The following is a 24,180-nucleotide window of genomic DNA, read 5'->3' as shown; positions in this document are numbered from 1 at the left end:
AAGCCCAATTTGATCAGGTCCGGAATTACTGAATGTGTAGGAGTGGCAGAAAATGGTCCCCCGCTTAATAAGCCCAAAATCGTCCGGTTTCGAGCGGGACTTAATAAGCGGGGACTGCTGTAATACCAACCGAACCGTCACTCTGGTTCCAACATAGGTGTTAATGTGTGACACCATATTGTGGTTTATTGCCCAAAACGTTAATCTACATTAGTGTATTTACTAGATGCTTTAGTTAATGTGTAAATGTTCGAAAAATGTTGTATGTCTTGGTGTGTTTTGTGTAGTTTTTTGTAATCAATAAGGATGGCCTCACTTGAAAGTGATGTGAAAGACGAGCATACTGAAAACGGCATTGCAGAAGAATTTTGTTTTGACGAAGGAAAAGAGGCGTTATCTTCTGATGATGCCGCGTCATATATTGACGATGAAGAGCATCGCGAGACCATGGAAGGGAAAAACGCAGAAATCGCTCAATATATTTTGGAAGAACTACAAGGCCTTCGGGTTGATATGCGGAATGAGATTCAATCAGCACGTGATCACATTGCAACGTTGCTAAACCAGCCTAAGGTGGAAGAAGCTAATCATGAAAATGTTGATATTGTGTCTGATAAAGCACCGACTGCTTCTGCAAAAAAAGTAAGTGAGTTGTCAACGTCGACTTCAATAGCTTCAACAGGATATTCGAATTTTTACCCAAATCAATTAAACTTTGTGTCGAAAACAGATGATCACATGGACTTAGAACCACCGCCTCCAAGCAAGGAAGACTTGGTTTCAGTTGAATATGATGACGATTTAGACGATGCAACTGGATCCGATGTTAGTTTGACACCACCGATTTCAAACACCAACATTCCATCTGATTCTGTTTTAGATTTTTCTTTCAGCAAACCAAATCCAAACTCAGATTCAAACGTTGGTTTAGAGAAAACAGTTGATGCATCTGAAACCATGGCTGTTGATCCAACAGAACCAGATATCTGTGACGCTGTAGTAGGATCTGATTCATGTGATGTTGAGACTGTTTCCAATACAGCTTTCCAACACTGTAAGAAAACAGCCTATGACTTCATGACAACTGCAAGTTTAAACACAAATATCAGAAGTCAAGAACAATCAAGCAAACATTTAGAAGCACATTCGTTGCAATACTTTAATAAAGATGAAAAATATCTTGATAATAACCAATCTGCCGTCGTTCGAACTTCCACTCATGAAAACAACTTCCTTGGTGAAAACATTTTGACAACAAACAACCAAAAAAGAAGCGAGTTGAAATGTGGATTAACAACAACTTCCATGTTTGCACAAGAGGAAAAACAAAACCCTTTTACTAATTTACCTGCAAACGGAACCAAGATGAATAATAACACTGTTGTGTTAAATAAAAATAAGCAACATGATCTCAATCCTTTTCTGTGTACGTCTGCAAAAAATGCGATGAAAAATAAAATCATATCTCGTTTAAAAGCTAAACTGCATAGTTATGAATCAGTAGATGCAGCAACGTTGGTGAAACCAGTCGAATGTAAACTTTCATATACATCACCAAATTTGGTTGACAAAAGCTCAACACCATCTCGGGATATTACAAACAGCCTTAACAAACCTAAGGTTGAAAAGGCTATAAGCGTACAGACGTTTGAAAGCTCTTGCGCGGAAAGCATAGAATCGTCTTCTTGTGAAAACATTGCTGAAACACCGTTCGTCGAGCAGAAAAGTGAGATAAAGTTTTTGCAACGATCAACCACGGTGCATCAAGAAGGATCCATCAGACCTAAGTCTAAGCTCTATCTGCCTGCACAGAACAAGAAGAACGTCAAGGAAAAATCCACAGAATTTCGCTGCGATGTGTGCGAAAGACTATTTTCTTACTCGTGGTTATTAAAGGATCACATGAAATTGCACTCCAACAAAAAGCGTCATAAATGTCAGATTTGTAAAATGTCATTTGCATCAGAAAAAGCTCAAAAACGCCATGTACTGTCGGAACATTTTGATGCCAAATGTTTTGAATGTATTCAATGCGGAAAGTTTTACTCTACCAAAGAAGGATTAGCACACCATAAGAAAAGTCACCAGGGGCTTAAGCCCTTCACTTGCACAGTATGCGATGAATCGTTTGTATCAGACTCCCTACTACAACGTCATGTGTCCCTTGAGCACAAAAGCGTTGATACAAAACCTTTTCATTGCGACACTTGCAGTAAATCCTTTTACAGCGAGGCAGGATTGAAACGCCACAGTAGAATCCATACAGGAGAAAAACCCTTTCCGTGTAAAAAATGTGGAAGGCATTTTAGAAGTGCAGACAACCTTGATCGCCATTTGATGACGCATTCAGACGGCAAACAGCACAATTGCAAATTGTGTAAAAAGACATTTGGAAATTCAGCGTCGTTGAAACGGCATCTCCTCGTTTATCACGAAGAAAAGAAATTTCAATGCAAAAAGTGTGGAAAGAGCTTTGCACATTTTCACTACTTAAAATTCCACATGAAGAATCATGCTGATCAGGCTCCCCGCCAGAAACGACGTAAAAATAAGAAAGCTAAAAAACGTACGACACGCAAAAAGCGTCGTTATTCTCGATAGAGGGGCCGATCCATACGTAGTTCAATAAACAAGAATACAATTATGAACTTAACAAAAAAATCTCAAGAAACGCCCCAGCTTTTGATACGAAATTCCTTCTTCAATCTTGTCTAAACAAATTAGTGCAAATTAACCGTAAAATATGAGATTTTATTACCTGCTTAGTTTAAATAAGTCATCATGACATAATCTAGCACATTTTAGTTGACACTTTATCCTACTTTTCCCAAGTCGGCAAGATGCTTGTGAATCCGAATGCTACCATAGCTATGCTGAAGAGGTTTAACACTCGATCTATGCAGTAACAACCTTTCAGGAATGTGCCGGAATTCCGGCCAGAATTTGGAAAAGTTCCGGTTCCGTCCGGAACAAGTGAAATTACGGCTAAGACGTTATTAAGCTTGTGTGCGTGTATTTTTTATTTTCTTAATAGGCCTACACGATAAAAGAAAATAGCAAACCCTTAACCAACCATTGATGAAGAAGAAAATATCAGTGTGAAGATTACTTTGTATTAGTTTAGAAGTAGGCTAACTGCTTCACTTAAACTTCGGCAAAGTTTAGCAAGAAATATAAGGTTCGAACATTTTTTTAAACATTTCCAGCTTCTGAAAATAGCTTTTCGGAGTATACCGAAGTTGTTAACACTTTTCTAGCCAAAATACTGATGTTGGCGTATTGACATCAATGGGAATTTCAATGGAAATGAATTTTATTATTCAGTTTAATTTTTTTAAGTCTTATTTAACTATTTGGAACATTCTGGTTATGTTCGATTTTTTTTACAGTTCTGGCAAATTCCAGCCGGAATTTGATATAGTAGTGCCGGTACATTCCTACAACCGTTCTATTGCGTTCTGTATGTTATCCGCACACCTGAAATCAACCGTCACTACGGGGCTGCTGTATTGTAATTTTCTGCTAAGTGTAATGTTTAAGCTTTTGTAGATGAACGTTTCGTCCTAAAGCAAGATTTTTGATAGTTCGTAAATAATGTATTGTAACCTTTCTCATTGTTCACTGGCAGTAAACTGGAAACGCTATAAAATATTTCACGGTAGCTGCAAGCACAGGCTTCAACTACCGGTAAACTATGCAATTAAGTTTGTAATTTTTAAATGCAGATTGTATGAAAGTTAACACACGTTGATATACTTCAGTAACTTTTTCATTACTTTTCCCATTAGTGTTGCTGCTGGCAAGTATGCCACGCTTGTAGTGTGTGATGTAGTTTAACATTAAATTCAAGATTATACAACATACATAGCAACGGAAATGCACACGAAAGACAGTTTTATTTGAAGACGCAATCCAAGGTATAAATACAGTAGAACTCGGTTAATCCGGATTTGATTTGACCGGCGATTCCATCCGGATTATGCGAAGATCCGGATTAACCGATGACAGTTCTATCAAGCCTGACGTTACCTATATAGGAGGGTATCGGTAAAAATCACCGAAATTAAACGCATTAGTGTGGTCATCTGTCAATTTCTAGACGCGCGATCACCACATTAGCGACCCAGTGATAGAGTTCTTTTAAAATGCAGTATGCATGTAAAATGAATGTATTTGTAGACTCTGCGTCTAACGCAAGAACACACTGGCAAAAGTTACATCTTCAGACATGTGTGTCGGAATAATCTGTAGTCACTCAAAACTTTTGAAAACAGTCACCGAAGACGAGTTTCTATTGAAAACTTACAAAAAATCACGGTCAAACAAAGTAATTACGGGCAAATCCGGATAAAGCGATAGAGAAAGCGCAACTTTGTCCGGAAAAGGGAAGATCCGGATTAAACAATCCGGATAATCCAAAGCTGTTTCTCAAGAAAAAGGTTACAAATCATTTGTACTACCAGTTTTATCCGGATTAGGCGAAGATCCGGATTAACCGAGTTCTACTGGTATTTATAACTTGGATTGCGTCTTCAAATAAAACTGTCTTTCGTGTGCATGTCCGTTGCTTCCAATTATCTCGTTTATGGGATGGTGTCAACCTTTTATTGTACCGGTGTATGTTATCTGTATTCGAAGTAAACTAATTTTTTAACACCAATATGAGCTCAAAAGTTTGATTGGTTTGCAATTTATTTGCGTCGAGGTTTAGCTGAGTTGAAATATATTCATAGTGTTATGACAGCGAGTTGATTAACAGAAAAAATGCAAAAAGCATCAATAAAACAAAATAGGGTCATCACTGTTTACAATTTTCACTAACGAATTTCATGAGATACACTCAATGGACTAGCAAAACCTTAGGTAGCGTGGCAGAAGAATGGTAGAAGTATGTCCTTCAATCACATGCAGAATACATTTTTGGAGTGGTACTTTGCAAGTAGTCTAACAATTTCACGTAATACGGCTGGAAATCTACAGCATTGTGATCCAGACTTCAGAGCTAACATCCTTTTGAGGAATGCACGACGAAACGTCGCATAAACATTTTTTCAGTTAGTCGGTTCAAGACTTATGACTACCTGAACTTTAAGCACATTCAAGTACGGTATTTGCAGAGAAGAAAACGCAGGCTGGTTTAGATCAGGGGTGGGAAAACTTTTTGTACAGAGGGCCACATTTGAAAAAATGTTGCAGCCGGGGGCCGCACACTCTCATTACAAATGACTCATGAGATCGTCACTTATTTTTCCAACACGTCTAACCACAGTTCTTTTCGATAAGGCAATGCTATCCATTTTGGTTTTTTGTTCTGGACACATAGCTACGTCAAAAATGCATTCCTTGATAAACTCACCGTCTGAAAACGGCTTGTTCGTTTTTGCAAGTTTGTAAGAAACCATAAAACTGGCTTCCGTTGCAGCCTCTTGTATGGTCGACTTCTTCTCTCGTGTTGTCGCTATATGTCAGGGCATCCGTTGGTTAACCACTGCCTGGTGTCGTCATCGATAGAAACTCGGCCTTCCATACCATGAGGAGGTCTGTATAGCCGGTGTAACGGTCCAGGAGTTACTGCGGTCTGAAAGTTACCGTAACTTCTGGACCGCGTATACGCGGTCTGAAAGTTACTGCCAGTCCAGAAGTTACTAAAACAGGGTTTTCAGATTTGACGCTTGCAGCAGATTTGTATAAATAATTTCAACATTGGAAACATGTTGAACTTGAAGACTTATCCACCATTGCATCTTAACAACATGATTTACAGCAGAAACGTAATTGGGAATAAAGCGAAAATAAGATGAAAGTTAAAAGATGAGTTTTGTACCAGAAATTGTTGCTGTTTTGGAATGAAATTTGAATTTGTAACCTAACAATTTACGTAGGCTATCATTTTAACCTGATTTGTTTGTATTATACCATTTGAAGTTGTGTCCGTGCCTTACGTGCGTTGGCAAATAAATTTGCATGGGGAGGTGATTGACTAGATGACCACTTAGCCTATAGTTTTTTGCTGTCATCCTGATTGTGCTATAATGCAACCTACGATTCACAATGTAGTAATATGAGTGTTTTATTGACTCATTGTAGGCTATATGGCTCTGTTGAAACAAATAATTTAATTGATCATCGCTACAAACATTTCAAAGTTTAAATCGTGGCTATAAGCCTACGTGAATCGGTGGCATTTAATAAGCTATACAGGCCTTAATATATCGTGCAAAGTTTGCATTTGAAGGCTGACTTGTTAGCCGCTGGTCTTGAGTCGTAGTTGACGAACATAGTCTTTGACTATATTTTATGTAGGCCTATTTCATGAAAATTAAAACCAAAGTTTTCTAGTGAATGAAGCACTGAGCCTATTTTTGGTCTGGCTTTTCATAACTACCGTTTTGAAGAAATATAAAGTAACTTAGGCTACATGTAGGCCAACCGGTAGTCAAAACGCCATCAACCTTCAGTGAGTAGGCTATCACAGTGTCACACGCGGGAAGGCTTTAGCTTTTACGAAAGTGTTGAACACTTTGAGATTCCAATGAATTTCCGTTGGACTCCCATCGAAAACACGTGGCATGAAACTTAAAAGTCTAGGATTATGGTTTCGTGGTGAGAATATTTATCCTTGGGATTCATCTTTCGCACACTTGCAGAGGGTTTAATCTACTGACCAAGCGAAGTTTCAGTCCATTTACAAGTTTTCCCAAAAGAATTTCGAAAATGCACACCCACTTACAATAGCAGTAACTTTTGGACTGCTTCTGCGGTGTTGCAGTCTGGAAGTTACTGTCAGTCCAAAAGTTACCAGCGGTGCCAGGCGTTTTCACAATCGATAGAAAAGCGAAAATTGTTTTAACTAAGTGTAATGAATTCATTGCTCTCAAACTAATGCAAGCTTTTCAGTTGACATTACAAAATACTTATAATTATTAATCTGACCTTTTGAGAGGTTAAAAATTTAATTATTTTTTAAAACAAAATTAAATAAAATTTAAATGAAATATTTGGCAACTCTTGTAACTTTTGGCATGCAGTGACTCTTGGACTGCTACACCGGCAATACTTGATAATGTGGGCTGCCGTCTGCATTTCACCACACTCACAAGCAGCACTCTCTGCCAAGCCCCAACGCAACATGACTGCATCATAGCGTCAAACACCAGTGAGCACGGGACGAAAGCAAGTACCTCCACGTGGTCGCCCCGCAAGTACTGACTTTGGGAAACTAAACTTGCTACAACTGTTGCTATAAAGTTATCAAGTTATGGTCGACTGTTTAGTGAAAACACTCTGTTGTTTCTTCAGCTTGTTCACTAGCTCTTGGCATTTCCGTTTTCTTTCTTCACTGGTGAAATTTTGTCCAAAGTTTGCGTGCTTGGTTTGGTTGTATCTTTTTAAAATGTACTCTCTCAAGTAACAATGAAAAGCTATTTGGAGGAAAGTAGAAGTACTGGTAGGCCTACGGTAGCCGCTACCGTATTTGTAGTTTATGATCAAACAATTGAATCAAACAATGTGTGAGAGCATGTTGCAATACATGCGCGACTGACGTGTGTGTTTACGCACTGAAAGTGAAGAGAAAAACACACTCGTAAAGGGAACAATATTTTGTCATGTAACATGTTTAATTAAAACAATAAGTGATGAGTAGGAATTTCTGCAAGTGCCGGCGGGCCGCATAAAATGGTCTCGCGAGCCGCATGTGGCCGCGGGCCGTAGTTTGCCCACCCCTGGTTTAGATGATACCATCATTGCAACACCGCAGTATTAGAACTGGAAACTAAACAGCTTTGATGAACATAAACAGTTTTCGTGAACATTCGAAAATAGTAGGATTGCCATTTTGATTCCAGCGTAGACATTTTATCCTTTAGATGTAGACATCTACGCCTGATCTTTTGTGATGCTCGCGATTAGTGTGGCCGGTAAGTGTCAATATGATTGATCATACTGTGTTCTTTTGCATTGTAACAAAGAGCAAACAATTGACACATTCGCATGAAACAAGTTTTGAAGTTAAAGCAAAAAGGTGTAAAAGTTCTACCATTTACGCTGCGTGTCGTTGTTCACCTTGATAATACAAAGTAGTAATTTCAACATTAGTGAGCCGTGATTCAAAGCAATGTCACTATTACAATAAGAACGTTTTTTGTTGAGAGCAGTTAAATTGGGTTGTTTATACCTTAAAAACACAAATGCATATTGCATAGTCTTGATATTGTTTCTCAGAATTGATGGTGCATCAGTTGGTTCAGTTCGACGTAGTCTGGAACTAGAAACAAAAAAATAATTCTGATCCAAAAGCGAAAATCTAACTTAGTATAAAACAAAATATTCTAGTTCAACTTCGTAAGTTCAGTTGATACACCCAGTAGTTACTACAATGCAGCAGTGTTGTACGCGTCATTGAAATAAATTGACGGCGTCAGCGCGAATTGCCTAAAAACTTTACGGCGTAAAGTACTGCGTAAGCTCTTAAAGAAATTGACGGCGTCAGCGCTAATTTCTAGCGCTATTTTTTGCCAGCGTCTCATAAAACGGAAATATTTCAACCAAGTTTAGGCTAACAATAGCTAAAAATAAAGAGCAGATATTATGTTTTGAGACTGTATTGTAATTAGCTGCTTAGCCTATTAGTTATTTCCTTACAGAAAAAGCAAGCATTTCAAAACGTTTGTCTGACAATTTGCTGCGTTTGGGACGCATAGCCTAAGCTATTGTCCTTTCCAAGTGAAAACATGCGTTCCACAGCAGCGCTGGTTGGTATTGGTGTGTTGTATTTCAAAAATAAATTGAAAACGTTTACTCGGAAAGGTATCACTGTTCCTAACGTGCTGTGATAGTTTAGCACGTATAAATCTTTTAACCAGGTTCACTGCACCAACATCGCTCTTTTCAGAGGCACAAAGCTCTTGAAATAAAGTATCTTCAACGTTCCGCGAAGCCGATCATGGATTTTTCGCTTTCTGTCTCTGATCTCTCGTTCTCAATACATGGGTGATCACTAGGGCCCGCAAAAGTCAATGAAGTCAAAAATTTTTAAGGACCTCGTCTATCCACGAATCCAAGAATAAAGTTATTTTTAGCACCTAGGGGACTGTTTCTAAGAAGTTTATAGGTCAAAATAAAGTCAAAATTGACAATAAAGTCAAAATTTTCAATAAAGTCAAAATTTGTCAAATTATGGCTTTTGACAAACTTTTTGTGTTTCTTGAAAGTAATTTTTGTCAAAATCCTCGTGGAAGCATTGTAAATCAGGAACTGCGACACAATTAAACCATATTAACCTATAAAAGCAGGAAATATGTCACAATGCTGACGGATCAGCAGTACCTTTTATCGCAAATTGCCCATTGTTTATTCATTGTTACGTATTTAAATATTTTTTATAAAAAGCTCCATCTTCACAAACGTAGTCTTTTCGAAAATCAACAGTTTGGATTTTAGGAATAGCCAAGCTAAATCGTCTTCAGCAAAAGTTAGACAGATTTGTGGAGATTTTCCTATCGGCGAAAAACACGACGCACTTTTTATAATCCATAAAAACCTTGACTTTTCGACAAAATATTACGTTTGGGTCTGAAATCGACAAAATATTATGTTTGGATAACTAGTGTCAATTCAAGGAAGAAATGTGACCTTTACAAATAAGCAATTTCGTTAGGTCAAAATAAAGTCAAAATTTGATAAAAATAAAGTCAAAAAAATTTTTTTTAGGTCAAAATAAAAATGGCCCTAGACTGATCATCATTTGGCGAACTTCTTCCGCGTGTATTCCAGGGAGCCATTCCAACCAACGCAAAAGCCGGTAATTCGGATGAGTCGCGCTGGCCAGAATACATTGTGAAACCATAGGTGAAACTCTAATTGTGAAACGAGATTTTTCATTTTTTTTCCATGAAAATAAAAAATGACGCATAGCGCTTGACGCTTAAAATCGGCAAAATAGTTGACGGCGCTATTACTTCCGTCAACTGAAAAATAAATTGACGGCGCTAGCCTCAGCGTCAACAAAAAGTTGACGCCGTCAAATGACGCCGTCAAATTGACGGCGTCAACGTACAACACTGCAATGCAGTACACTGGATCGGCACCTGACCAGTGCGAAGTTATACTGTACATTTTTAAGTTATAAAGAATTTGGAGCAAAAAGCAATATCAAAAATCCAACTGTATCATATATCACAAAAACTTTTAAAATTTTATAACTTAGGTAATGGTATTTTATAGGTATTAGGTTCAAAAGTGCAATTTTTCGATGTTTTACCATAATATTGTAATAGCCACGAATGATGACTGATTGACTGACAATGACGAATGATGACTGACAACAGAACGTTTCAATTGATTTACCGAAAAAGTGATACTGTTGAAGCCGCATAAATACAAAATTATTAAGCTCCCCACGATTTCCTGGCACATACCTTAGAGACTGCAGCATACCATAGAGACTGCTGCAGTACCATAAATGCCAAATATAATGATTTTGTTTTCCCCACATAACGCCAATATGACGGTTTATGGTTTGTAATTTGCAGTTCGTGATACCTCTTTCAATGACGTCATAAGATAAAAGATCAACTTAAATTAAAATAGTAATTCAAGTAAGCTCGCTCATGCTGTTTGAATTTGGTTTTAATGTCTTCAATGTTTAGTGAGAATAATAATCAATCATTTCGATTACCTTCATCTGGCAGCACAAAGCCTTTTCTCATTAAAAAATGCAGAGTGACAGCAGCACAGTTGGGCTTGAAATCTTCGCTGACAATCAATCGTTTCACCTGAACATAAAATTTGCTCTAACTATTCCAGAATCAGAAACCGTTTTATGCAACGACGGTGAATACAGTGTTTACTCGAGAAATAATTTGTCGACTATTTAAGCAAACTGCCAAACTAAATAATCAACGATTGTTATAAATTAAGTACATTGCTTTCAACATTCCATCAACCATACGGTTAGTCAATTTTCTAGAAACCTTACCCGAACTTTGCGCATTTATCTCCTATAGAATCATTGTTAATTGGAAGACAATGAGGTGTTCAAATTTTAGACTTTCCAGGTTTCATTTTTACTGATTCTCAAAGTATAAGCGTGGTAAGAACGAATTCACTTTCTTTTAAAGGTTAGGCGTTTGTTTGACACGCTTATTACTTCGTCAATTGAGCATAACTTGAATTCCTGAACTTCTCCATCTTCAATAGTGGGAACAAAATCCGGAGGGATTTCCAAATCAAAGCAATACTGGACATCTGGCTGTATACCACGCTCGTCTTCGTAGATGTAACTGCAGAGAATGTATTAAGATTTCATTCAAAAAATATATGATGTTGATTACAATAGTTACATGTGAAGTGGACTGTCTGGCAAATGGCCATCTTGAGTTAAATTTCTTAATCTGACAAGACCATGACGAAGATTGACGGGATCCATTGCTGTTTGATTTTGCTTGTTTTCACCAACGAACCACACTTGTACTCATCAGATTTGTGCCAATTGTGCCAAATGTGCCAAATCAAGACTACGTCCGACAGATCTAGGCGCTTAAATTAACTGGAGAAGTTGCGCTGCAGTACATCTACAGTCTATTCTACATGCATGCAAAATATGAGATACACACTGAAAGCACTAACAAAAAAGAATTAATGCAATAACATAACCATTTTAGCAGATTCCTTGCTCAAAATAGAGAGGGATGTGCTAACAAGTAACGGAATCGAACTAATCCTTATTTTGCAGTAGGCCTATGGAAAAATAATAAAATGCAAATCTGAGCAAGGGGTTTTGAGTGAGAGCAAATCAACACACTCCAAGATGTAAAATATGGTAAGGTAACAAAACTGCCTTAGCAGCGCACATTGAAATCATTGTAACATGCAATGTTAGTAACTATGAGTCAATGGATATGGGATCACGGGAGTTCATTGACATCGCTCTTTAACATTGTACTAATATAAATGAAAGAAATAAACTACGGTACCTAATGATTCCAACAGGAACCGCTTTTCTTGCCAATGATTTTGGTATGCCTGCTTCTTCCTGGCATTCCTTCACAATTGTTTCAAATATTCCAATACCAGAAGCTTTACCTCCAGCTACCATGTTATCTAACTTGCCAGGAAAAGTAGGCTTTGATAAAGATCTAAATAAGTAAGAGTTAAGTCATCTTCAGAGGTTGCATACATGCAAAGTGGTTTCGATTAGAACACGTGACGATATCTGCTAGGTTGGTTCCACATTCAAAGAGTTAAGCAATAACTATAACAGTCTGTGGAAGCCACATGCTAATTTATTGGAAAATCTAAGAAAAGGGTACACACCACACAATGTACACAACTACACATGTTGCAAAGTTCTTTCAGTGCAAAAAGATGACAAATTACTTTAAACTGTCGAGATTCTAACCCTCAACGATATTACAATCACAACTATTTTAGACATCACAGACACACTGTCAGCCGATTCTAAATTTTGAAGTATCAACTTTTCTAGGGCCAATGATGTCCTAATGTACAAACAACCTAATCTGTGTCGCAACACTAATTGAAACTTCAAATTTGTATATCGCTAGTACAATGCGTTTCTATGAACAATTATGTTAAAAAACCCACATAACTTTTTTCCACAAACAACGCAGTGATTATTACATTATTTTACTGTCCTACTACCTACGAGCAATCCACAAGCACATTCCCTTCAGTGGGTGGTTGACAAAACCATTCATATGAGATCCATAGGCTCTAATTCCAAACACTGACACAGCAGCTCTTTCAACCTTCATGAAGGGTGCTTCTGTAGGACTACTTGCCACATCATAGTACTGCAATACAAAACACTATCACTGGCGTGCGAATGCAGGCTTACAGCTCCTTTCATGAAGGTAGACGCTGGCTTCGGAGTTTGGACAGTGGACACAGTGTTGTTTGAGTAATTTGCACAGTATTTTTTTGATTTGTCACTATCTAAAATAGGTTATGTAGTAGACTAGAAATGCAGTAAGTTGATTGCAGATGAAAATGGTTCTTTTACTATCACTTACTTAACCAACAGCCATAAAACATACTATATTATACATTATATTAATTACAACACAGCAGTGGAGTAGATTGCATTCCATGGTGAATCGTTTTTTTTTTCATGACCAATACAGCTTTTCTATCCAATATATTTCTTAACCAATAGCCACACACAGATTACGGACTTAAAGAATGCCGAAAGCGAAAAACAGCCTACGTTGCTCTTGCCCCCAAAACAGCAGCTGATCGCATGACTTTCTCTGGAACGTAAATTACTATTGAGATGCGCACGGCACGCACGCTCACAGTCACACACTGCTTATCTTCCAGCGCGTGAGGAGCAACTTGAAAGTCAAAACGCGTGGTAGTGATGAAGCGAATGCGAGGTTGAACGTTTTTTCTCATTTCACTGGTTATCCAAACGACCGTTAGATTTTTCGTGACTTCAAACATGAAATCGATTTTAGCAAACTTTATCGAGTTGAAACTACGACACAACGAACAATTACGTAAATACAGCTTGGAAATCATACGGTATGGAAATTTCAAAGTAGAGCGTGCGTAGAGTAACTTACGCTGCTGGAAGAGTCACGTAACTATTCACTGCAATATTAAGTAAACCAGCTGAATTAGACGCGCTATTTTCAACGAGGTCTTCCCGCTGTGAGATCAATTATGATTCAACAGAACGCATTGTTTTGTTCGCAATGTGTGAGAATTAAATCAAAAACCGATAAAAGAAAAGGTGTTTAATGGTCTTGGTCGCAGATATTGCCTGCATTAACGACGTCTCTTACCGCGAATATCACCTAGCCAACCTGACATCATTGATTTATGCGGCCGCTAAGGTTTGACATCGACTTCAACGATCATCGAATTATACGTAATAAAAACGATTATATCCTACACGCAAAAATAAAAAAATTGATCTCTATAAACAGCTCTTTTTGCTGTTTTGTCTCGTGGGCTTTGCATATTGTTCAACAAGTGTATAAAGTTTAGAATTGACAAGAAATCATTAAATTTGAAATTTAAGTTTGAATCTTTACAAATAAACGTATTCAAAATTTTTACTTCAGCCGACCCATTTCACAATCCGTAATCTACGTCGGCAATTATTTTGCCGCAGCAAAAATGCGTTAATTTTGAAAACTGCCAAGCTGGGGACAACAGCTTGCCCCGTGTATAAGTTGAACCTGTCTTTTTGAGGTGAAAATCACTTGCGAAAATCTCGACCTATACTCGAGTATATACGGGATTCGATAAAAGACCATAAAGACTTTCGATAAAAAAAACAGAAGAGAAAACACTTTGCCGTTGTTAACGCTTTGAAGGTAAGTAATTAGCAAAACGAGCGAAACGAGACTAATAAAACTGATAGCGGGTTTCCACTCTGCTTGAGATCATGATTTTTTGCGTTTTATTTCGATAACGTCACTGTTTTGAATTGATTGTTGTTATTCACTCGCACGAAAAGGAAACAAATCGGTTTGTTTTTCAACTGTTCCAATTATAAGCTAATAATATCAAAATTTTTACGACTAGGCGTACTGCATGCGTAAAACTAATCGTTTCATGCAGCGGTTCTAATAAATTCGGTTTGCGACCTAGGTGTCAATATAAACAAGACACTAAGCTTAATCAAAGATAATTTTAATTGAGTAAAATAGCGTTATGGTTATAACGTCATCACTTTTCTCGCCCTCCAAGGTTTTTTGAAAAGTCGCCGCCTATGGATGCAAGACATTTTTATCAACATAATGTGTACACAGTTAAACCCTCAACGAGATTTTAATCTCTGGTATTGTAACTACCACATGTTATCGCAGAGTACTGAGTAGGCTAATTTTGATATGGCAGTACTCAACTGCTCATTCTGTAAAACTTAATGCTTCTCAGACTGTGTTTATCTTGGCGTCTTTTCGATTTTGAAACATACAGTACTAGCAACAACCAAACAGTAAACACCATCTGTTTTGGCAATCGATTACGACACAAATAAGTGATTTGTGAGGAAGCAGTTGCAATAAGAAATACCTAGCAGTGTAACTAATCTAAGTGTTGCAGGTTGCTAAATACGAATTTCTTCTTGATATAAAGATACGGTACCTAAAACCCTTCAGGAAAATTAAAAGTTACATACGTGTATTTTGTTTATGTAGTATGTACAGTATTAGTAATACAGTAGAATTCGCCTATAGTGACACCTGAAGGGACCGCGAAAAAAGTGTCACCATAACCGAAGTGTCACTATAGCGGAATTCTACTCAACTGTTGCGTGTGCACACGGGACTTTGCAACAGGTGTCACTATAGGCGAAGGGACCGCGAAAAAAGTGTCACCATAACCGAAGTGTCACTATAGCCGAATTCTACTCAACCGTTGCGTGTGCACACGGGACTTTGCAACAGGTGTCACTATAGCCAAAGTCACTATAGGCGAATTCTACTGTACATGCACATAACAGAAAAAACTGTTGCCTTTTAAAATCAGGTCAATTAACTTTCAAATAGCTGACAGGCTAACTTATAAGTTACTATTATAGTACCAATACACCCCCGGTATTGTGAAACTTTCCCTTGACAAATCAATTTCCTCTGAAAATTTTAAGCAGCAAAAATTTTGTGTTGCATTTATGCAAAATCGGAAGACAATCAAAGCAGCAACTATTTGAACTTCACTAAAACAGGAAACATCCTAGCTAAAGTAGTCGTGCTCATGATACGGCACACCACTGCTACAAAATCAGTATCATACACAGTAGCCTACCACATTGTATAACTAAAATTAGGAAAAAAATAACTTTTGTTTTAATCTTGTGATCACCATGCATAGGCCATGTGCGTATTTGAGACCATTTTTTTAAAGGATTTCTGAAAATTGTATTTGTTAGCCTTCTCTTTTTTATTAGAAAGATATTTTCAAAAGTGTAATAATTTGGTTATGTGCATTAAAATCATAGTAGCACATTTTGTGATTGCTGTTCTAGTACTAAAATGCCCCTGAACGCCACAGTCCTTCTGGTGGAATTATTCTGCGTGATCCGTCTAATAAAACGGTTTGTAAAAAATATATGGTGTTATAAATAATACGATGACAGCAAGAACACGCAAATAGCACTTCTCTTTGATATATTTATTTTTATCTCAGTAGAATAAAGCCATGATGCCATTGTTTTTTATATTTATAAAAAACGGAGTTTTTCTAAAAATGTAAATTTGTACTGTAATTTGAAAACCAAAAAACAAGTCACAGAGTTAGCGTAAAATAATAAAACTTACACAATTTGTGATAATATTATTGGTAAATAAACGTTAATTTTTTGTCAAATTATTTTCAATTGCAAAATATGTACTAATCTGTGAAGTAGACATAATTATGTCAATGATCACAAATACGCACATGGACTCTATAACATAAACAAACCCTAAATTGCAAAAATGTCTCACTTCATTTCTCCATCCTCGTAATGCAATGTGTGCTTCTCGCTTTACCATATTTTTTAATACTTTTTCCACTGCATCTGTACGCTCATCAAATGTCTTCAATTGAGCATTAAGTGTCACATATTCTTGTGAACAAATCTTGCTATTCTTGCAAATTTTGAAAACTTCTGGATAATTCTTTAATTCTTGTACTACTTTTGAGGTTAAAATGCCAACTTTAATGTCACAAATGTAGAACGGTGTGCTTTCATTTCTTGATGAATCTGTGCAATAAAAAAGGAAACTTCAAAATGCAGAAGCTTGACCTGAAACTTTTAAGCAGAAATTGCTTAAAAATTAGTAACAATGGTCATTGTGTGATAAAAAGATATCAGAAAAGCTGAAGAGAAAACTCTACAAAACAACGGTAACACCAGCATTGTTGTATGGGATGCAGACAATAGCCTTGATGAAGACACAAGAAGGGAAAATGGAAGTGGCTAAATGAAAATGCTGTCATGGTCTCTGGGAATGACAAAGCAGGATTAAGTAAAAAAAATAAAATTATCAAAAAATGACTGCAAGTCGGAGAGCTGAAAGATAAGCTGAAAGACATGTCTTAAATGTTGAGACTTACGGAATACATAAGAAGAGATGAAGATTATGCTGGAAGAAGAATGAGACAATTTTGAAATAGGCAGAGGCAATAGGCTATTTACAATATAACCTTTAAGGCACGCTTTAATAAAGGTATGAAAGTGGCAGCATTAAGAAAATGGTAAAACTAAAACCCTTAAATAATAGGGTAAATTGGGGTAAAATGGAACACAAATAACTACTTCTGTTGCCGGACTAAATAGCCTCACAGCTGGCATTAATATTGTTTTGCAAATTTTGCAATCAAACAATGGTGCAAGCCTATAACAATTACAAAGCTACCATTTCAGAAAGGTTCTTGTAAAATAAAAAAGTGTCCCATTTAACCTGAGTGTGGGAAAAATGGGACACTTAAAGAAATCTATATGGTCCTGTTTTTCTATTCATTTGGTATAGTGAGAAATAGTTTAACAATAACAGTAGCCTATATAGAAAGAAAAAGTATTTTTGCTAAATTAGCACAACAAACAAAATGAAATATTCACAGCTAGTACAAGATATAAAACCTAACATTTCTTTTTCATAAATTGAAATTACAGATCAGATCTATATACACATTTGTAATTTTTAGTTTATTTTTATGTTATTATGTTAAATGTCGTCTGGTTGTTAGGTTTTATTTGTACATGGTTCAAAAAAATCACCTCTGTACCAAAATTGTATATATATAGTATATACAAGATTTGTAGCATAGATAATCATAACAAAAAACAGTGATGCAATAGTAAAGTTAATGTGTTTGCTAGGGTGCTTACAACCCCCCTGTTTTTTACTTTTTTTGTACTATTGACTTGTAGATTTGTGAGGATGTTCCACTGGCCAAGAAACTTTGCTGGCCAAAAAATCAGTAGAATTGGGGCGCGTTTATGTGGGCCACCATCCCATTCAAGTTTTCAGGGTTGCCATTTAGTAAATATTGAATTATTTTCACGCTTTTTAGCAGAATTTGTATGTTTCAACAAAATAATATGTATAAAACTCATAAAAAGTATGCCTGTGCGACTACCTATTGTACAGGGAATTAAAAGAATATGCTCGTCTATACGAGATCTCTATGAATTCGCATTTTTTACTTGTTGCAAAAGCTAAAAATACAACTCCAGTGAGCGGAAGTGGTCTAAAATTCTAATTTTGTACTGGAAATAGATCAAGTACATATAGAAAGTTAATACTAGGCTAGTAAGTTTTGCTACATGAAAGTCTGGTATTGAATCTGTGTATATACAGTAACTGCAAACTTTTACTAACACATTTTGTCACAGAAAGCAATGTGGTGGACTTGCACTAATTTGTGCAAGAGGATATTTGTTTTTTCTCTTTCTCAAATTAGGTACGTCTTTTCTGTTGGCTTCCACTAGTTGTAAAGTGTTTTGATAGTGTTCAGTCGTTTCTGGCACTTATGTAGATAATCGGTGCTCAGTTTAACTCCACGTTCAGCCACTTCATTTGTGACATTGATGGGCCAACATTGTAAACAGCTTTCTAATACGACTCTGATTCAGACCATTTCTCTACTGATAAAGGAAGAAAATCATCATTTATCTCTAAAATAGAGAAAAAGAACCGAGAGTCCTTTGTGATAAAATCTGTCAGTTTTGATTCCAGATTGATTTCTGATGGAAAACGTGGTTTCCCGTAGCTAGCCAGTGCCAAACCGATCTGCTGGTGTAAAAACAGGATCTGTCGGTTTTACCTGTATCAGTTCATCAGCCATTTGATGTTTTTCCACTTCCTGAACTTCAGAGCTGAACAGTGCGAGTGGTACCATCTCAGCAGAGAGATACCAAAAGTGAAGTTTGAAGCTACGTTCAGCAGCATCTGATATCAACTTATGCACTGCTCCATATCTGAGAATGTTCTTGTACATGTAGTCAAACAGTTCCAAGGAGCATCTACAGCAACACTACACCAAAACCAATATGCACAGTAGACGAGTGAAATAAAGTTCATGAGATTGTTCACTGTTCAGTTTAGCCACTTGTGTAACTGATGTGATAGTTCCCTTAGGTAACTTAGCTATTTGATTTTCCAGGAGCACCAATTTATAAGAATTAATCCATCTGGCCTTTGTGTAGCCCCAGGACGGTAGAATTTCACATTTTGTAGACCAGGACTGACATAAGCAATACGGTACATAAGTTTATAAGTTCTTTATTTATGAACAACGTCATCTTTTGAGGTTCTGAATGAGATCATGTGTTGTTACAGGAAAGCTGTTGATATCCATTATCCAGTGTACTTAGCAGTTAGCCACTGCGGTGTGGAATATAATTCCAGTTCTTGGGGAGTCTCATGAAGATGCTCATTTCTGGTGATTTTAAAACCTCTAGCTTAAAATCTTCAAAGATAGGTAACACAACGATTTCACCGATGTGATGTAAACAACCTGACCAGAGAAGAGCACGTTCCTTATCTTAAGAGCTACAGCAGAAACAGTTTTTGTGTTTCTGTTTTAGAGTATTTTTGTCGTTTTTCTGTGCACTCAGAATCCTATTTTTCCCCTTCGGACTCGTGCGAATGAAATAGAGTCACATCCGGCTATTGTGGCTGCCCTGTCTGTCATCATTGATTTCAAGAAAGATATGCCTGCAGGATTTGATATAAGCTCCTCAGAGTTTTTCAGCCTTACAGGGAACGTTTTTGACAAATACGCTTCATAGTCATTGCGTTTTGCATGCGCAGATGCACTTGTTCGACGTGCTTTCGGTATTTTCCATAACTTCTCATTTTCTGCCAAGAGTTTGTTTATCTTTTGGCAACAAGTCTGTTCCGCTAACATTGGAGTTCCATCTTTTTGATAAAACGAGACAATTTGTACATACACCATTTTTGCTGCATCATACTTAGTGCGATTCTCACTAAATCCATCTTCAACATGAAATATGATGCTTCGCAATACCTGCCGAGTAGTAAGCAGACGATTGCCTGTAATTGTCACATCCTCCTTTGTCACAGCATTTCCCAGGCCATTTATTTCCGTCTGAAGTGTTGTGGAAGCCATGTGACTGGCCTCAGATTTCACGGATTGACGTTACGGTACATCTCTTCCAAAATGTATACAACTGAACGAAAACAAAATGATGATAGTGGCTGTTGCTGACTTGGGAAGTAGACTTTTATCTATAATAATCCTATAGTATACAACTGTACATTCGTATATACTTGAAGACTTAAACAATAAATACCGGTACTATTAATACTGCAAAAAGCGCTCAAAACCAAGCAAAAAGCCAAGTAGAGCGAATTGCATCAAATATAGTTACTACTCACTAAAAACCTCTACAGCCTGTTTTACCCTAAAAGAGGGATCATCAGAAGGTCCTTATTCAAATAGAAATGAAATTGATTCTATTTGAATAAGGACCGTCTCATGATCCCCCTTTTAGGGTGAAACAGGCTGAAGAAGTTTTTAGTGAATAGTAACTATATTTGATGTACTTGTAGACTTATGTTTCTAAAACAAAAGAAAAAGAAGCAAATTATTGCAAAAAAAGGAAAAAAATTTCCAATTAAGCCTACAGTAGATATCTGGAAACTTTGAGTGGATGGTGGCCCACATAAATATGGTCCGATGTCATTGATTTTCGAGTCTGGAAAGTTTTTCCACAAGTGGAACATCCTCACAAATCTACAAGTCAATTGTAGCATATGAGGGGGTTGTGTGCACCCTAGTGTTTGCATGTTAAATTTGAAAAGATATATATTATATATATATACAGAATCAACTATTGCTGGAATGGACATTGTGACCAATTGATGCAGTGTGATTGTATGATTTATTGCCACTACGTTTTTGAAAAAGGGCAGAAGCACTGCTAGTTTTTCAGAAACGTCTTCCCAGCTCGGTGGACAATCTGAAAACTTACTGCATCAATTAACAAAACCTATTAAAATACAAGCATAAAAACACAACACATTGAATTATTTAATGCTCCTGGAACACATATTCATAGCTTTGCTTCTTCAAAACTAAAAAAATGGTTTGAAATGTGATTTTAAAGTTCACTTAATCATTGCACTGTAAAAGTGATACATCCAGAGGTGAAAGATAAAACACTGCATAAAAACAAATTTACACATCATCAACAACAATTATACCACAATTGAGTACTTTTTATTAAGAGTCCCATTTTACCAAGAGGTGTCCCATTTTTCACTTGTAATGATTTTACACCAGTTTACCCTACATGTGATAAAACTATTGTCTTGAAATAGGTATTGTTAATTTTACAGCCACCAAAATTACTTGTTGGCAGTAAAAATGGAGTACATATAATCAGTCATCTCATTTTTGTAAACTTGGCTAGCAAATAACATGAAAAGAAATTTGACTGAATGACTCGGAACAGTTGTGCAGTAAAGATCACATGCAGGGCAGGTTTGTTTGGCAAACGTGGTCAACCCCTTTTGGCAAACTAAAATTTAACAAGAGAAACTTTCCAACTAGCCTACAACAAAATTTAAAAAAATCTATTTTTTAACTAAAAGTGTTTATTCATACTGTTACAGATGCAAGCAGCAATAAAGCACTATTATTGATACAATTCTAAAAAAAACGCTACTAGGCAAGGTTAAATCGATGCCTTTTATGAGACCAATGCAGTTGCTATGAGCCACAGACATTCATGCCAAAACTTGTCGAGTTTAGAGATTATAACGCAGCTTGTTTTTGTTGTTGAAAGAAAAGAAAACAAGAAAAATATGTCATGCTTGGTTGAACAGGTGCATATAGCCTCTGAGGTTACTAATATAGTCTATAAAAATACTTCAATACACTTACCCATACAATAGATAAAGTTATTGAGATTTCGTAAAACCTTCAATAAATCTTTAGACCACATTTTATCCATGTGGTGATGTCTTATGATGTAAAACTCAGAAAATGAAGTAAGAAAGTACGGTACTGTATAAGGCTACAAAACAAAGAGGTATTTTTATTTATTCATTTTGTTTTTGGTCATTTACGCGTCCAAGAAGAACATATCAATAGTCGATATCGACCTACCAACGTGTCAATGAACAGGAAAAGGTGGCAAAAGATTAAAACGTGCTGAAATAGTAGATCATTTTGTAGGCATATATGTCTGTAGTTAGCATGGCCACAAAACAGCAAAAAGTAAAACAAAGAGAAGCATACCGGTACATGTAGTAATGTAAGTAATAAATGACAGCCTAATTAAAAGTGTTGTGGATTAAATTTGCCAGTTCCAATACTGATGTGGAGAATTTCAGTCAACACGCCTCATTCCCAACCTTTATTTACATTGTTGGACTTCTGATTCAACAGCAGTTTCTGGTCTGAGGATAACCTTTGGATTGCTCATTGCTGCACCAGCACTTATGCAAATGTCCAGAAATACTTGTCAAAAGGAATTAATTTTACATTTTGTGCACGAAGTTGCGAAAAGGCATCAATTGTCCAGTTGCAGATTTTGTGCAACTCACAGACATATTTGTATATTAAGTGTGTGTGTGTAGTAGTAGGTTAAAAATTTAATTTTGTATTAAGTTTGAATAAGCTACGTAATCTCTGAAAATATGTTCCAAACTTCCAGAGTTGCCAGAGCTTACAAATTTTTCCAACCAAAAACAGGTTTCAAAGTAGCAAAAATTGCAAAATGAAGCTAAAAGTTATTTGCAAATGTACCGAAAAGAATTCAAGCATATAGGTTTTTACGTACATTCAAAATGACCAAAACGTTTAAAAAACCAGGTTTTGTTTATAATTGTGGGCTTTTTTGTCGTCTGCGGCTCGATTCGATTTCAGAGAACCAGTAATCAACGAACTCATCCAACCGTGGTTTAAGAGAGTGACTACTCATGCCTGAACCTGATTATGGTAACCCCTAAATTAAACAAGTTAATTCCCAATGAGATCCCAAGTGCAGCAACGACAATGCAAACCAATCAGAACTTGTTTTAGTGGCTACCGTCCAATTGTGACCTAGTACTTAGCCAAAGAGTTGGTTTTTGTTTTGGTTGGTTTTGAATCTTCATCCTCGGACTGACAAAGACTTTGATATATAGAATAGATAATAAAGCACAACCCATACAGTAGGGTTTTGCAGCCCCAAGAGCGCAGATGAAAATCCACTCCAAACTCAAAAAATAGCAATAATTGATTTTGATAAGAGCAGCCAAGTGAATACGTATGATACAATAATCTAGTCGGTGCTGGAATTAATACAATTTGATGAATAAAACATAGTTCATTAATAAATTAATTTGCAACAGTCGATCTCATTTTAGCAGATTTGGATCGTCCCCGCACGACCCATTTTTCGACTTTGTTTGGATTGTGACCAATAGTTTGGAAACCACTGCTTTGTAGCAACAGATGATGCTAGTGTGTCGTTTGTGGAGTTCTGCTCAGAGTAAGTTATTCCTGGTAGTTTCGCATAGCCTACTTGTGTAGAGGTGTTTACGCAGAACCAGTTACCGAGATTGGCAAAGTGCAGTTTTCAGATTATTGTTGAAATGTTGTTTGCTGTTTGGGAATTGTTCCATCTACTAGGTGTCGTATAAGCAGTCCAGAAATGCGTTGCTTAAGCGCTCAGCACCCCGAGAGCCGAACCAGTGTCGCTTGATCTTGAGTCGGGCGCTTAACCACTATGCTAACGTGGCGGATTTGAATCTACGGAAACAATTAGCCATTACTCAAAACATAAAGAATTTAGAACGCTCGAAAGCCACACACTTTTGCCGAAATGTGAGGGAAAGAATGTTTGCAAATTTGCTCATTGTGGACTTGTAAAACTACGGTTAGACTTATTATTGTCAGTTTTTACGTTTGAAAATTAAAATGAGTGCAGGTATAGGCAGGGCCTCCGAGAGAAATCAGCACTGGTCGGGAAACAACACGAAAATTGGGCCCCATAATATTTTTTAGCAAATATTGCATTGCATGTTCGTGTTAAGCTGAAATTAGCATACTTTCCTCAGCATGAAAAGAACTTCGTTCAATGTAAAAATCATCAATATATAATCACTGGGTTACATTTGCAGCAAAAATGCCATTGAGGCAAACTATATTGTCTAGAAAGCTTTGTAAACACACAATAGGCCGACAGGCAACGAAAATAGTTCA

General features: G+C 36.8%; 1 protein-coding gene across 1 annotated transcript; it reads right to left on the bottom strand.

Annotated features, from left to right (window-relative positions):
• Window positions 1–7,541: 7,541 nt before the first annotated feature.
• Window positions 7,542–21,943, bottom strand: LOC145775821 (uncharacterized). Its single transcript, XM_082587197.1, has 7 exons — window positions 21,874–21,943; window positions 16,461–16,720; window positions 12,664–12,815; window positions 11,976–12,137; window positions 11,150–11,282; window positions 10,679–10,775; window positions 7,542–8,266 (listed from the first exon to the last, which is right to left on the bottom strand). The coding sequence occupies exons 1-7, from the start codon at window positions 21,941–21,943 to the stop codon at window positions 8,220–8,222; spliced, it is 921 nt and encodes a 306-aa protein (XP_082443323.1). The 3' UTR covers window positions 7,542–8,219.
• Between the last annotated feature and the right edge of the window lie 2,237 nt (window positions 21,944–24,180).

This window comes from Aplidium turbinatum, chromosome 8, assembly GCF_918807975.1.
Source record: "Aplidium turbinatum chromosome 8, kaAplTurb1.1, whole genome shotgun sequence".
NCBI classification, from domain to species: Eukaryota; Metazoa; Chordata; class Ascidiacea; order Aplousobranchia; family Polyclinidae; genus Aplidium; species Aplidium turbinatum.
This window is presented reverse-complemented; position numbering and strand designations above follow the sequence as displayed.